This window comes from Coenobita brevimanus, chromosome 33 (genome assembly GCF_032717465.1).
Source record: "Coenobita brevimanus isolate Jiangsu-jjx chromosome 33, ASM3271746v2, whole genome shotgun sequence".
NCBI classification, from domain to species: domain Eukaryota; kingdom Metazoa; phylum Arthropoda; class Malacostraca; order Decapoda; family Coenobitidae; genus Coenobita; species Coenobita brevimanus.
The window spans coordinates 26,836,498-26,854,229 of NC_136986.1; the positions used below are offsets into that span (position 1 = coordinate 26,836,498).

Here is a 17,732-nt window from a genome sequence, read left to right on the forward strand (position 1 = left end):
AATAGAATTAACTTGAACAAGAGAATGTTCATGGAAACTGAATAAGCAATTGTCTCCATTGGCACAGTCACTTTAATAAAAAAATACAGTATATAGCCTACTGTTGGCTCATGTTATATTAAAGGGAAGAACAAGAAAATGCGACCATGAGAGGGATAAATGCATCGTTGTCCTCGGTGAGTATAAAACAATAAAGAACAATGGCAACAAGCATATTTGGCACCATACAGGCCTTCGCTAAAATGAAGAACCATATTGTGCTTCGCTAGAGTAAAGCACATTTGTGTAAAAATCCTGAAGGAGCAAAACAGAAGCACCTGCCTTGTGAAAATATATTTACGTGTGTGACTAACACTGGAAGACGACCCCGGGCTGCTAATTGAGAATGTCCAACATCTAAATTAATTATGATGATAAATAATAATAATAATAATAATAATAATAATAATAATAACGTAAGGAATCGTTTTCTGCTGCCCTGTCATTACTAATATTGGATGCGCCTGTGACTGACCATTTGCATGTTTACCTTGACAAGTGTGAAGCAGACAGTCAGCGTACAAGCCAAGACACAGATCCACACTTGGCCACTCAGTGGGTAGTAGAAGCTCAGCCAACTGGGTGTTATGACCGGCGTGGCCATGGCGAATTTAACAGCAGTTTGATCATAGGAGAAAGTCAAATCCCATCTGGAAACATTATTAGAAATAAAGAAGGTACGTTTGTAGATGTTATAGCCACTTGTTACATCCAACCATAGGAAAGACTATGTTCTCGAACAATAATAATAATAATAATAATAATAATGATAATAATAATAATAATAATAATAATAATAATAATAATAAAAATAATAATAATAATAATAATTACTGAACAATAATAATAATTTTTAACAATGAAAGAAAAGCATTGGGAATCTGAAAGTTCATCGTCCACCAGAATATGCTGTTGGCCAAGTCCAAGATTTCGGCCATATCTTGATATGCTGAAGGTTTCATGTTGATAGCTCAAGCCGTTCATGAGGTATAGTGGTGCTAAAGGCGGGCAATAAAAACTAGTTGACTTTTGGCAGGATTGTGGTGATCTTGACCTTGACCCCGAGTGCCCATTTTCGAACTTGTCCAAGATTTTGGCTATATCTTGATTCCCTGAAGATTTCATGTTGATAGCTCAAGCCGTTTGTAAGATATAATGATGCAACAGGTGGGCTATAAATAATACATGATTTTTGACAGCCATATTTCTGACCTAAACTTTGACCCCCGAGTACCCATTTTTTCGAACTCGGCCAAGATTTTGGTCATATCCTGGTACCCTGAAGGATTCATGTTAATAGCTCAGGCCGTTCATTAGTTATAACCGTGCTAAAGGTAGGTGATAAAAAGTATTTGATCTTTGGCAGCCATTTTGGTGACCTTGACCTTGACCCTGAGTGCCCACTTTTCATCCCGGCCAAGATTTTGTCCATATCTTAATGCCGTGAAGGTTTCATGTTGATAGCTCAAGCCGTTCATGAGGTATAATGGGAACACACACACTCACATACACACACACACACACACGCACAAACACACACTGAGGCAAGCAAAAACATTATCGTTCCGCCTCATACGGTGAGTGATAACTAAAGGCCCCCCCAAGATGGGAATCACACCAGCAGCGAACCGATACATTTCTAGCGCGGCTCGGAATATGGCCTTGACCTTGACCTACTTTCACCAATTTCAGACTTGTAGATATTCGTCCGTACTACACACCTGTAAAATTTTGTGATGATATTGGGAGCAGTTGTAAAGTTATCATGGTAACAGACACACAGAGCTTGACCTACTTTCACCAATTTCAAACTCGTAGAAGATTTTCATCCCAACTACAGTACATACTGTACCTGTAAAAATCTTAAACGATAACGTGAGTGGTTGCGAAGTTATCATGTTAACAGTCACACGGACCTCCTACTTTCACCAATTTCAAACTCGTAGATTTTCATCCCTACTACACACCTGTAAAATTTTGTGATGATATCTTGAGCGGTTGCAAAGTTATCATGGAAACAGGCACACAGAGCTTGACCTATTTTCACCAGTTTGGAACTCGTGATCGATTTTTTTTTTCTTTATCTACTACAGACCTTTAATATTTTGTAACGATATCTTGAGCTTGCGAAGTTATTGTGCCAACAGAAACACGGACAGACAGATAGAACGATGGACAGATTGAAAACAATACCAGCTTCGCTATCGCAGATAATAATAATAATAATAATAATAATAATAATAATATTAATATTATTATTATTATTATTATTATTATTATTATTATTATTATTATTATTACAGCTGAAACTGAAGCCTCATCTGGAAACAGTACCGGAATATTACAGATTTTTTATATTTCCAGCTTCATCTTCCCATAGCTCCATGCATAGGGGCTGGGGTGGTGGGGAGCCGGTGGTTGTGCCCCCCCCCCCTCCCGGATTCGGGCAGAAATGAAAGAATTTCGGGCAAGTGGTTAAGATCCATACCTGAAACGAAATTTTGCTTGAGCACAGTAATCGACTTGAGCAATGCCTTTTTAATACGATAGAAATGCATATACCATACATATCATAAACAAGCAAATAGATGGGTTAAGGGGATATATGTAGAAAAGGGTATATTGTGCGTCGCACTATGGTGTTGATCAGGCAATATTCACCAACTTTGTCGAGCACGATCATACACACCAGTCAGGCTCAGAGGCGCAGCCAAATGCAGCCAGTGTTGTGGAAACTTTGTACGAAAATGATCTACATCGCTTGCTGCCAGTGTTTAGCAGGACCGCCGGCATCCTGGCAACCATTCCTGCGACATCTTGTTCGGCAGAATGTAGTTTCAGTGTGCTCCGACATTCGAAAACTTATCTGAGGAGCACAGTGGGTCAGGCACGTCTGAGCAGTGTACCCTTATAAAGCGACATTATACAAATTATGTGCATCAACCTGGACCACATAGTGGATATATTTGCTTCTAAGCAAGGAAGAAAGCAGTATTTCTTCTAGAGGTGCCAATACTCAGAGGTTAGAGCACAGATTAACTAGAAACTATTCTGTGTATTTGTGCTGCCTTCCCTGAATAATTCTGTCTTGCATTACTCTTGCATTACTGGAATTTCAACTCCCAGCGAATTTATCAAATTTAGCATTACTGAGCTCAATATTTTCTTACGCAATTACGTGTGCTATGGCTCAATATGACAATAGATGATGTAGATCTCGGTTGAAAACAATGTTTTATCGTCAGTATTGCTAAATTTTTCTATTTTTGTGTGCTTTTCATTGTGGGTTTCGGCACAGTTCTGTTGGCTGTGCCTAGTCTCGTGCGTTTTTTGCTAGTACTCTACAGCTGACTCGGGCTCTTGAACGAGTTTCGATGCTATACGGTTTCGTCGATGACTTAGTCACATGGATGACATAATTTGAAAAAAATTTCGGGCAAGCCGAATTCTTATCCCCCCCCCCCAAACTCAACAGCCCCCGTATGCCTGAGTCTCCATGCATACCCTCCAGATCATTTCCTTTACCATCGAACATTGTCAGACTACAAGACGCTACAGTATATTATTTACAACTCCTTCATCATCTCTTCATCCATCTCTCCTTCCCAGTTCTGTTTTTTATGTTGGGAAAACGAAAATAACAAAGTATTAGGCGGAAATAATATATTTTTATCGTAGATGAATATATAGTCCTTCTTGGACGCACTACCAGAATATAACATGTTGGTACTGATATATTTTTTTCCCTCAGCTGACAAGAGATTCTTTTCAAAAGCTGAGTTAACCAAGGTGGTTTCTAACCCCTTCATAATGGGTTGGACTTTCTTAGGCTTACTAACGTTACTTAGTAACATAAGTGAACCAAAAGAAGTGTCATTATTTTGGACAAGCAAAAGGAGGCAGTATATACGGAATGCAGTTCCATATTTGTAGGCAGTCAGTAGAAGTATGCTCTTGGCTTTTGTGCATTGACAGGTTCATAATCTTCAGTAGCTATTCCACTTTAGCAGATAAAGCAAAATTTATAAGTCATTTTCCTCATCACATAACGTTATCTGTAAATACAATACATAAGGCAATTTCAAATTAGATAAGCTATCTTTATCTTTTGACAATGTATAGGTTTTCTTTGCTGCATAAAACTATCTGCGATTGAACTGGAATATCAATAACAACAGTGAACACTGCAGTGCAAGGGTTACCCTTAGCTTAGAATCTCACCTCTCTAGTTCTTGTGGAATAACACCATATATCACTGTTGCCATGAATGATTTACGAATCTCCACCTGATCTGTCACCTGCAAGTAAATATAACATTAAAATAAGGAAATGAAAGCCCCAATTGATATTTTTTTTCTCGTGTGTCAATTTTACCATAAAGTCTTTCAGGGAAATGTTTCGAACCAAAAGTTATGATGTTGCATTCCTTAAAGCTTACCAGCACGATGTCCTTCCTAATATGAAACTAATCATTTTAGTGCGTAATAAAGTACGAGCCAAAGGCTCCAAGTATAATAATGTATTGTTCTTCCTAGGAAGAACTTTAAAGAATCGTCACGTTCATTTCGAGATGTCTGGATTGAACACATAGTTTAAAAGTTTGGAGGTCATAGGCAGAGTGAAATACAGAATGATGACAGTTCGTTTGATCGGTTGTATACATGAGGACTTAGAATACCTGGTAACTATTGCAAGAAAGAGCTGGACGGGAAAAGGGACTGCTTCGCTATATGGCTTCCGTTATTGGGAAGGGACAGAGGTATTCACTTCAGAAGAGTAATGATCTTTGAAATGTCAGTAAAATATGGCAGGATATGCAAAGCTTCAGTCAGGTGCGAGATGCACGATGCCACAAAAGAAGCAGGGGGATGGCGGGGAGTTATTCCTTTACCCCCACTGTGATTTAAATACGAGAGAGAGAGAGAGAGAGCAGAACTTCTTACAGTCAAAAGTTTCCCGTAGACAAAGCCAGCGAACTTTCCAGGGATAATGGACGAGCTAAGGCAATTTTCTGTTTTCTAGTTTTACAAGTTAGAGAATAGTCAGAATAAAACATAAATTGTTGCTATCGGGACCAAACTCTTTGAAAAGAAATTTAGTAACAAGTCTAAATAATGAAATACATATAAAAACATAGCATTGAAAGAAACGCATCGGTGCATATCTAAGGTGACCAGAGTCCCTCTTTGAGGCGGGACAGTCCCACTTTTTTTTAAGTCCGTCCCGCCTTTTTTAATTGTGACTTAAATGTCCCGCTTTTTAAGCAAATTATCTTAAATGTCCCGCTTTTTAAGCAAATCATCTTAAATGTCGCGCTTCTAGAGAATTAGTTGCATTAAATATTGCATTTGCTTCTTTTATGAGATTATGATGAAATAATAAAGTTAAATATTATTTAAACCAACTGAAATGCCGAATTGTTAATATATAGTGTGTAAAACTAACCAGTAACTTTGGTCGACCCATTTACCGTACCGTACTGTATGTTCGGAATTCGTGTGAGACGTTAGTATTTGATGTGCAGGATCAGGGTGAAATGCAGTGCTGTATAATTATATAAACACGTGTGTGTGTGTGTGTGTGTGTGTGTGTGTGTGTGTGTGTGTGTGTGTGTGTGTGTGTGTGTCTATTGCCAGACGCCTTAATCCCGTAAGGGGTGCCCACAAATAAATCGCCTCCATGTTACCCTGTCCCCCGCCATTTCATCGCCCTGCTCCCAGCTCACCCCCCCCTCTCTCATACACCTCTCCACTCCATCCCTTCATCTCATCCTTGGCCTCCCCCTCCCTCTTCTCCCCTCCACCTCACTCACATACTCTCTCCTCGTGACTCTCTCACTCTCCATCCTCTCCACATGTGAAAACCGCCACAGTGCTTTTCTCCTAACGCTTCCTATCACATCCACATCCACACCACAACGCACCTTCACTTCCTCATTTGTCAGTCTGACTATCCATGTGACTCCACATGCTCCTCTCAAATAACTCATTCCCACTGCTCTCACTCTTGACTTCTGTCCCTCCAACAAGGTCCAAGCTTCACTTCCATACGTTAGAATTTGTATCACAATACTGTCATGTAGTAGTTTTTTCACTTCCATGCCCACTTCCCTGTTTCTTATCACTGCTTTCAAGGAACCAGCAATTCTTCTTCCCTGTTGCATCCTTTCAAGCACTTCACCCTGTAAACTTCCATCCTTACTCATCACACTACTTAAACGCACTAACATTTTCAATTTCCTCCTCATCAGTTTTACTGTACATTCACTGAATTCACTTCTCTCGAAGACCATAGCTTTATTCTTCCCTACATTCACCTTTAGACTCCGTTTCTTACACACTCCCAAACTCATTCACCAAGCCTTCCAGCTCCCCTTCGTCTTCAGTTAACAACACAGTATCATCTGCAAACAAGAGTACAGGTAGTTTCCAAACAATGCCCTCTCTCACTATGGGTGCTCCAACGACCACTGCCCTACTTGTATCTCTTTTACAACCCCATCCATTTACAGATTGAACAACCATGGAGACATAACACATCCTTGTTTCAATCCAATCTTCAAATAGAAAACTTCACACAGTTCACTATCCACAAGCACTTCAGCCTTAGCATCCTCATACATACTCTTCACGGCCTTCAACAACTTCCCATCGACTCCATATATTCTTAATACTTTCCACAATCCTTGTCTGACCGCCCTGTCATATGCTTTCTCCACATCCATGAACGCCGCATACAACTTCTTTCCCTTCTCTAGAAACTTTTCCACCAAAAATCTATCTATTGCCAGACGCCTCAATCCCGTTTGGGGTGGCCACAAACAAATCGCCTCCAAGTCGCCCTGTCCCCTGCCATTTCACTGCCCTGCTCCCAACTCACACCCCCCTCTCTCATATACCTCTCCACCCCATCCCTCCATCTCATCCTCGGCCTCCCCCTCCCTCTTCCCCCCTCCACCTCACTCACATACACTCTCTTTGTCAGTCTTTCACCCTAAATTCTCTCCACATGGCCAAACCACCTCAGTGTGTTCCTCATAACGCTTCCTATCACATCCACATCCTCACCACAACGTTCCTTTATATCCTCATTCGTCGGCCTGTCTCTCCATGTGACTCCACAGGCTCCTCTTAAATAACTCATTTCCACTGCTCTCACTCTTGACTTGTGTCCTTCCGACAATGTCCAAGTTTCACTTCCGTACGTTAGAGTTGGTATCACAATACTGTCTTGTAGTAACTTTCTCACTTCCATGCTCACTTCCCTGTTTCTTATCACTGCTTTCAAAGAACCAGCAACCTTTCTTCCATGCTGTACCCTTTCAAGCACTTCACCCTCCAAACCTTCATCCTTACTCATCACACTACCCAAGTACTTAAACGTACTCACATTTTCCATTTCCTCACCATCCAACCTCTCTGTACATTCACTGACTTCACCCCTCTCAAAGACCATCACTTTACTCTTCCCTACATTCACCTTTAGATTCCGTTTCTTACACACTCTCCCAAACTCATCCACCAAGCCTTGCAGCTCCCCTTCGTCTTCACTCAACAACACAGTATCATCTGCAAACAACAGTACAGGGAGTTTCCAAACACTATCCTCTCTCACCAGGACCACTCCAACATCCACTACCTTACCTTGTACCTCGTTTATTACCCCATCCATGTACAGATTGAACAACCATGGAGACATGACACATCCCTGTTTCAACCCAACTTTCAAAGAGAAAAATTCACTTAGTTCACCATCCACACGCACTGCAGCCTTCGCACCATCGTACATACTCTTCACAGCATTCAGCAACTTTCCATCTACTCCATATATTCTTAACACATTCCACAATCCTTGTCTATCAACTCTGTCATATGCTTTCTCCAAATCCATGAAAGCCGCATACAACTTCTTTCCCTTCTCTAGAAACTTTTCCACTAAAGATCTAAGAATGAATATTTGATCTACACAACCTCTTCCCTTCCTAAAGCCTCCCTGTTCTTCTCCAACTAATTTCTCTGTTCTTTCTCTAACACTGTCAATAAGTATCCTACTATACACTTTTCCTATAATATCCTAAGAAGACAAATGCCCCTATGATTACCACACACTTATTTTTCCCCTTTTCCTTTGTACAAGGGAATAATTATACCTGACTTCCAATCCTCCGGGACTCTACCTTCCTCCCAGGCCAATCTGCACATCTTCCACATCCATTCTACTACTATCTCTCCCCCATGCTTCAGCATTTCACCACACACTCCATCAATTCCTGGGGCTTTTCCCCATTTAACTTTCTTCATTGCTTCCACAACTTCTATCCTACTGATTTCTTCCTGTCTTCTCACCTCCCTCCTTCTCCCAGCCATTCCCCAGCCACTTATACTCGCATTATTTCCATCCTCTATGTTCAAGAATTCTTAAAGGGTTCTCTCCATCTGCTCACTTTTTCTCCCTTCTCCGCTAGTAATCTACCATTTTTATCTTTCACTCCCCTGCTAACTTCACTTCCACCCTGTCTTACTCTTTTCACCTCTTTCCAGAACATTTTCTTACAGTCCCTCCACTTTACTCTCAAATTCCTTCCAAATTCCTCATCCACTCTCTTCTTACTCTCTCTTACTAATCTTTTCACCTCTCTCTTTCTTTCTACATATAACTCTCTCTTCCGCCTCTCAACTTCTTCCACGCCCCTATTTCTCATCCATTCATTGTATGCTTTCTTCTTTTGTGCCACAGCCTGTTTCACCTCTTCAGTCCACCACGCTGTTCCTTGCACCCCCCCTCCGTCTTCTCTTCCTTCCACACACCACATCACATGCTGCACATATTTCTTCTGTAAATATCCTACACACACCTTCCACGTCTCCCATCTGCTCCAATTCATATTTGCCCAATCGTTCCTCCACTTCTCTCTTATACTCTGCCTTTGTCTCATCCTCTTGTAAGTGTTGAGACAATCAAAATTATTGCGTGAACGGAGGGGAAAAGGTTTCAGCCCACGGAGGCTACTTTTGGTTATCCTTAGGCAGGTATTTGGGCACATTTTCCGGACAGGCAATTCGTGCATCATGGATATTTCACGGTATTTTTTTTTTCATTGTCCGTGAAGGAATACCTGGGCACAGGAACATTATCACCAGAAACTCTCCCTACACTGGCTTCACCGACCTTCTTGTGACAAGAGCAAACATGACGGAATGGTATCCAGTCTAAGTCGGTGAATTACACGTGTGGCAAGCTGTGACCGTACTAATGTCACACATAAAAAAGGTATGCCTTACAAGACTATTGGATCATGGACGACCTCACAGCCACACCTGTCTTTGGGAGGTACATGGCACATTGCAGAGTACATTGCTATGTTATGGTTTCTGCACTTTTCCCCCAGTGGGGGACCCTTACCCAATGACAGGGTGTGGAAAATTCGCCCAATTCTGACCACCCTAAAGGGTTCTTCCACCATTTCTTTTTTTTTTCGCCTTTCCATAAAGCGGTGGCGGTTGAGTTGCATGTATTGTCCTGGGGTTGACTGGCATTTATCCAATACATATCATCCAACGTCATCGCTCATGCATCACAGTCTTTGCTGCTTGTGACTGCAAGATTGGATATATTCCGGACTTTGTAGTTATCCACCATCTAGCGAGACGATAATGTAACCGCCTGCGTTTCTCCTTGTATAACATAACTGCCAAGTTTCTCCTTGCAGATGGGACAGGAACCAGCGGTACTGTCAGGCCAAGTAGGAAGCACTACCCTGTTTTCCCTGCCAAGACCGAGAATGGTGCTTTACTCATCGAGAAATGCGGTAACATGTCGGTCATCCACTGGTACGGCAAGCAGGTGGTACAAGAAGGTGTCTCTACACCTTTCTGCTACCACTGTTGTGAATGCATTCATACTGTTCTGACAGGTTGTTGGCATAACTGCTGCACCAAGGAGCCAGTGCTGCAGTAATGCAGCACCTCACGTGTAACTGCATGGTGAACCTGGGCACCTGCAGGTTAAAAAGTGTACAGGTACTGCAATGTCTGCCTGAACAATCAGTGACAGTAGCAAGTTCACAAGGAAATGCTCCATCAGTGCAGTGAGTTAAAGGAGACTTCTTCAGTCACTGGTGTGCGGGAAAGTGTAAATTGTGTATATAGTAATCTTACTACATAAGACTTTATAATATAGTTTATAATACAAAAAAGGTATGGGTTTAAGAAAACACTCTCAGACTATATTGTAGGTGAACTTGCAGTACAACTGCACATGTGTGTTATGGTAATACAGTGCACTATACAAGCAAATTGGATTTGTTGTGATAGCGAGTTAGTAATTGTTGTGTGCTCTTCCTCTAGTGCACTAAGATATTACCGTAGCAAATGATTTTATCACAGAAGAATTTAGAATATAAGGAAAAGTACTGTGTAAGGAAATGATCTCAGGATATGGTGGGTGAATTCGCAAAAAAAGTGCCAGGAGTAAAGAAATGATTTTCAGGTTACAGTGCAAGTAAACTTGCATTACAAGTGCAAATATGTGTTACGGCAATATAGTATAATATTAGAGCAAACTGGTTTTGTTGTGATACTTTTTGTTTTTGCACATTCGCAACCTTTTCTTTAATTTTCTCTCTGTTGAACGCCACCTCTCTTCCTCTAAACCTCACCTTCTGCTCAGTACTGAGACTTAGCTGTCTAAGGCGACTTAAAGCAAACCCTTCTCTGGATCCTCCTACTTTTTCTATACTCACTTCAAAGCAAAAAGTTGCTGTTGTGTATATGTACTTAACAACATATCGTGCACTCATGTTCCTGTCCTTCAGTCTTCTGAATTCTCTAGTCTGTAGCTTCGGCTATCCTACCATTCTCTGGCTAAGTATATCTGTGGTGTTTGCTTATCTGTTACTTCTGCTGAAAAATTCTTTGACAATTATATTTCTAGGATGGAACAGCCTGTCAATTTCTTCTTTCCCTGAAGTCTCCATTCTAGGTGATTTCAATGTTCACCACAACCTTTGGCTCTGTTCTTCAATCATTGATTGCCTGGTAAACAAGGCTACATCCTTTCCATCCTTAATGTCCTGGAGCAGCTTGGACAGTACCCAACCTATATCACTAACAGTCTTGTAGAGAGTTCCAACATACCTGACCATTTCCTTACAACTAATCCTTCTGCTTATGCTGTTAATGTTTTCTCTCCAAGGGGCTCCCCTGATTGCAGTCTTATCACCTTAACTGTCCTATCACCTCAGTAAGGCTTGTGAACCATCCCAATAAGCGATGACTTTGGCATTTTGGAGCTGCTGATTGGGATGACATCAGGCAGTATATTTTTTTTTTTTCCCTGAAATGATTATTGCTTCCATAGCCGAGAATCATCTGAGTGTGCCTCACGCATTACATCCGTCATTCTCTCAGACATGGAAACATACATTTCTCTCATTTATCCTGTGGGTAATAATAAAAAAAAAAAAAACTAATTACGCTTCTTCAAATGCTGTCCACATCAAGGAAAGGGCCTTCATAAGGTACCGTAGCCAACCCATCCCTGAATCTCATCTCTTTTATGTTTCTTGCTGGAATCACGTTAAGTTCATCCATCACTTTGCTAAGTGTAATATCAGTTGTACTAACTCAAATTCCTCCTTCTCCTTCCAGTGCTTGCCAAAAGCATTTCAAACAACTTTACTTCATCATCCTTTCCTTCTATTTTCCACTATGGCGACTCTGTTCCACCTTTAGTTCCACCTTAGATGATTCTGGTACTGTTCCTCCATGACTTCCTCTCTGACTTTAAAATGTCAGAGGCTGACTTTAAAATGTCTTCAGTTGATGTGTTTTCTGCCATCACTGGCGTTAATACTGACAAGCCATATGGTCCTGATGGGATGGTGATGGGGTCCCTCCAGTTGTCCTCAAGTGCTGTGCTTCCGTGCAGACATCCTGCCTAGGTAAACTCTGTCGCCTTTGTCTGTCAGCTTGCTGGAATTTTGCTGTTATGGAAGGTTGATCAGTTTCAGCCCTCTAACTATCGTCCTGCTTTTTTAATGCAAGGAAGAAGCAACCGAAGGCCAGGAGCCTGTAAATTTCTCCTCCAAGAAAAAAAAAAACACACAAGATAAGAGAGCCAAATTCTGGAACTGTTCATTTCAAGGACCCTAGACACACTGCGTTTGAAAGACTGGAGATCATAGGCAGTAGGAAATACAGAGGGAGACAGTTCCAGAGCTGACCTGTAGCATACATGAAAGACTGGGAGTAATGGTGAACTCTTTCATTAGAGAGTTGGACAGAAAAGGGATGAGATTTTGTTGCTAGACGGGTGTTACGCACTCACCGTAGTGGAGGAGGGATGCAAGCCTACAGTTCAGACGAGCAGTGCCCATTGAAGCAACGATAGGAAAGAGATGAAGATGCAACAGTACAGCGAAGATACAGAGGTTGAAGGGAGCTAGTAAGAGGAGGAGAGTTGATGAGACGAAAAGCTTTTGACTCCACCTTGTTGAGATGAGCCGTATGTGGGGAACCTCCCCACACATGAAAGTTATACTCTACTCTTTTGTGCCACAGCCTGTTTCACCTCTTCAGTCCACCACGCTGTTCCTTGCACCCCCCTCCATCTTCTCTTCCTTCCACACACCACATCACATGCTGCACATATTTCTTCTATAAATATCCTACACACACCTTCCACGTCTCCCATCTGCTCCAATTCATATTTGCCCAATCGTTCCTCCACTTCTCTCTTATACTCTGCCTTTTTCTCATCCTCTTGTAACCTTTCCACTCACCTTGCAACTACTCCTTCCTCTCGTCTTTCCCTTCTTCTATTCCTCCATCTTACTTGAATCCTAATTCTGGCCACCACCAAGTAATAATCAGAAAGTCCACTCCCCCAACCTCTATACACTCTTGCATTCATTACACATCTTCGCATCGTTTCATCCACACACACATAATCAATCATTGCCTTTCTTTCATTCAGTTCACCACCCACCCTTCTCATCACTCTCCATGTATACCTGTGGATCGTTTTATGCCTAAAGAGGGTATTGGCTATCACCGACCCCCTCCCAGCACAAATGTCCACTAATGCACTCCCATTCTCATCTATCTCAGCAGGCACACCCCACTCACCAACTACTCCATCCACCCTCACATTCCCAACTTTACCATTCATATCACCGATCAAAAACACTCTCTCATTCCTTCCAAACTTTTCCATGCACACTTCTACATTTGTCCAGAACCCTTCTCTCACTCTTCTAGCACGATCTTGCATTGGCGCATACACACACACAATCACCCACATTTGTATTCCAACTTTCAACTTTACCCACACAATCCTTGACCCAACTGATTCATACTGTCTTATGCTCTTCTTCCATCTTTTACTCACAACTATACATACTCCTTCCTTTGCCCTCTCATTCTCACCTACTCCTGCACATATACCCCATCCACACTTCCATTCTCTCACACTTTCTCCTCTCCATTTTGTTTCAGTTATTCCACATACATCCACTTTCGCACCCTCAAGCACCTGGACAATCTCTCTCTCTTTCACCTCATCATTCGCTCCCCTTACATTCCACGTTCCGATAACCATGTTCTTTGTCCGGTCCTTGGTCGTCATCGTTTGGTCAGTCCTTGTCCGAGGCTTATTGTTTGTTTTTTTTAGTTTGTTGTTTTCCGGGGAGGGGTACTAACCCCCCGCCAACCCTTTTAGTCGCCTTTTACGACAAGCAGGGATACTGGGGGAGTATTCTTGAAAAAAAAACCCTACCCCCAAGGGGGGCAAAGATCTATGAATGAATATCTGATCTACACAACCTCTTCCCTTCCTAAAACCTCCCTGTTCTTCTCCAACTAATTCCTCTGTTATTTCCCTAACATTGTCAATAAGTACCTTACTATATACTTTTCCTATGACACTAAGAAGACAAATGCCTCTATGATTACCACACACTCCTTTTTCCAATTTCCTTTGTAAAGGGGAATAATTATATCTGACTTCCAGTTGTCCGGGACTCTATCTTCCTCCCAGGCCAATCTGCACATCTTCCACTTCCATTCTACTACTATATCTTCCCCATGCTTCAGCATTTCACCACACACTCCATCAATTCCTGGGGCTTTCGCCATTTTAACTTTCTTCATTGCTTCCACAACTTCCATCCTACTGATTTCTTCCTGTGTCCTCACATCCCTCCTTCTCCCAGCCATTCCCCAGCCACTTATACTTGCAATACTTTCATTTTGTATGTTCAGCATTTCCTTAAAGTGCTCCCTTCATCTACTCACTTTTTCTCCCTTCTCCACTAGTAATCTACCATTTTTATCTTTCACTCCCCAACTAACTTCTTTGGCACCCTGTGTAACCCTCTTTACCTCTTTCCACAACATTTTCTTACATTCCCTCCACTTTATACCCAAGTTCCTTCCAAGTTCCTCATCCACTCCCTTCTTACTCTCTCTTATTAATCTTTTCACCTCTCTCTTCCTCTTTACATAAAACTCTTTCTTCCATCCCTCAACTTCTTCCACGCCCCTGTTTCTCATCCACCCACTATATGCTTTCTTCTTTTGTGCCACAGACTCTCTCACCTCTTCCATCCACCATGCTGTTCCCTGCACCCCTTTCGTCTTCTTTTCACCCCACACACCACCTCACATGCTGCATAGATTTCTTCTGTGAATATCTTGCACACACCTTCCATGTCCCCTTATCTGCTCCAATCTATATTTACCCAATTGCTCCTCCACTTCCCACTTATATTCTGCCTTTTTTTTTTTCCCATCCATTCTGCCTTTTTCCCCACCCTCTTTGTATGAACTACTTCCTCGGTCCTTCCTTTCTTCTATATTTCCATTTTATTTGGACTTTAATTCTGACCACCACCAAGTGGTGGTCCTAAAGTCCACTCCCTCAACTTCTATATACTCTTGCATCCATTGCACACCTTCTCATTCATTCATCCACACACACATAATCAATCATTGCCTTCCGTTCATTCAGTTCACCACCCACCATTCTCATCACTCGCCACGTATACCATTGGATCATTTTGTGCCTGATGAAGGTATCAACTATCACCAGCCCTCTCCCCACACAAGTGTCCACTAACGCACTGCCATTCTCATCCATCTCTGCAAGCACACCCCACTCACCAATTACTCTATCCACTTCCCATTCCCTACTTTTCCATTCATATCTCCAATAAAAAACACTTTCATTCCTTTCAAACTTTTCCATGCACACTTCCACGTTTATCCAGAACTCTTCCCTCACTCTGCTTGCACGATCTTGCATTGGCGCATACACGCACACAGTTGCTCACATTTGTAGTCCAACTTTCAGTCTTACCCCTCACAATCCTTGAGCCAATTGTTCCACACTCTTATATTCTCCTTCCATCTATTACTCACAACAATACACACTCCTTCTTTTGCCCTCTCATTCTCTCCTACTCCCGCACATATACGCCATCCATATCCCCATTCTCTCACACTCTCACCTCTCTATTTGTGTGTGTGTGTGTGTGTGTGTGTGTGTATATATATATATATATATATATATATATATATATATATATATATATATATATATATATATATATATATATATATATATATATATATATATATATATATATATATATATATATATATATATATATATATATATATACACACACGTGACCATGTCCCGCTTTCAGCTCCAAATAGTCTGGCCACCTTATGCATATCAAATCAAGAAAACACAACGTCACTCAAAAACAGGCGATGCTATGGTTGATATTAACTATGTACATACTGCGGGTTCATAAAAGACACCAAATTGGATATCCCTGGGGTTTATCATGCAGTTTTAGGTGGCACTGATGAGACCAATGCCAGCGACAGCTCGTACTGTACGCTTCATTGATCGACATCTATCATCACTGAGGGCAGTGGAGAGGTTTAAGTGCTGTTTTAGTATGATTACACATTTCATCTAGGATGATGTTGTTGAACACTGATATGCTGGAGCTGAATTGAGTTTGAATATCACCTTAAAAGAGATCACATCTTATTTGAAATTAGATTTCTGGCAGTAGCAGCCAAAATGAGATCAAATCCTAACCCTTGCAGTGAATACATTCTGAACATGAATTCTGTGAAAAACAATGTAGTTTCTGTAGAGATCGCACTTTTAATAATCATTAACATGTCACACAAGTGGTTGGGCTACTAAATATTGCAAAACGATGCTGATGTTATATTCGGATGTAATATTCAAATTAATTACTTTACAACACCAAGAGATAGTAACAGCAAGCTTCTGATTCTATACAAGTACTGTACATAATTCTCACCTCGTTCAAGTTGCGTGAAGGAAGGACGCGGAAAGTAAAATTCAGGGCCTGGCCAACTGCAACCAGCTGGTTGTAGTCAGTGCCTGAGTACCTGGTGGTGTTGCCCTCGATGGACTCTTGCCAGTAGGGTTCATATGGAATCGCCGTCACGTTTATCATTGCGCCATGGAAACTGCAATAAATAATGTAATATTATGAAAGTAAGGAAGTTGCAGTGCAACATTAGGGTGGAAGTGACTTTTTATTCAGCCTATGATGATCCTATAGGAATAAAGGCTATTGCGAATTATTCAAAACAAGAAAAGATACTCCATGATCATTTTTTACAATTGATTATTACTGGATTACTAATGTTAATTTAATTTAAGTAATTGTTTATCGGCTCGATGTTCGCTTTGATTACACTGTCTATAAGATATATACTGCAGGTTACAAGTTATACCTTTTTTTTTTTTTTAAATAACAGAACAGAGGAAGGAAAAACAAATGAATAAAAAACAAAACAAATCCATGCGCCAGATTACTGGTGTCCGCTGTTCATAAAATATCTGTAACAGATAGACTTGAACAGCAGTAGGTTGAAGTCTGGAGGGAAACAACTCTTGGGAAGCGAGTTCCAAAGAGATGCATTTCGGGGAATGAAAGAATTCTGATAGGCAGAAGTTTTGCAGTATGGCTGAGTGACATTCGAGTCATGAGCGCTGCCAGCTGCCCGTGTAGCACGAGGTTAGGCATGGAGAGGAAGTACCATGGACGCAACTTTGTCTGAGCATTTGCTGTAGAAATATCTGTAAAATAACACAAGGGAGGCAACATTCCTTCTTACTTGTAGGGGAGGTAGTTTATTAGTAATAGCAGGGTTATTAATAATTCTAACACCTTTGTTATGAATTTTGTTTACTTGTTTTAATGCAACCTCTCCACATCCACTCCATAAGGGTGAGCAGTATTCAAGCTGAGAGCGCACATGACTCTTATAAATTATAACTAACTGCTCGTCAGTGAAGAAGTTACGGACTCTGTACAATAATCCAAGTTTCTTTGAGGCGGTTTTAGCAAGTGATCTGACATGAGAGGTCCAGCTGAAGGCATTGTTAAGCGAGATGCCGAGAATTTCAATACTTTTGGAAATGGGAATATTTGTAGCATTGAAGGTAATATACGATTCTGGCAATACCTGTCTCTTAGTAAACTGTATGTATTTAGTTTTACTAGCATTAAATGAGACAAGGTTGTTTTGTCCCCATTCATTGATCGTGGATAAGTCTTGATTTAAAGAGATGGCTGTACTGAGGTGAGAGTTAGAGATATCAGACTTTGCAAATGGATGTCTGAGTGTGAATGA

General features: G+C 41.2%; 1 protein-coding gene across 1 annotated transcript in view; it reads right to left on the bottom strand.

Annotated features, from left to right (window-relative positions):
- Positions 1-17,732, bottom strand: part of LOC145395837 (ionotropic receptor 93a-like) — an 83,693-nt gene that overhangs the window by 51,674 nt on the left and 14,287 nt on the right. The window contains exon 3 of the mRNA XM_080269368.1: positions 530-689. Coding sequence (XP_080125494.1) covers positions 530-689 — 160 coding nt within the window. The remainder of the gene's footprint in view (positions 1-529; positions 690-17,732) is intronic.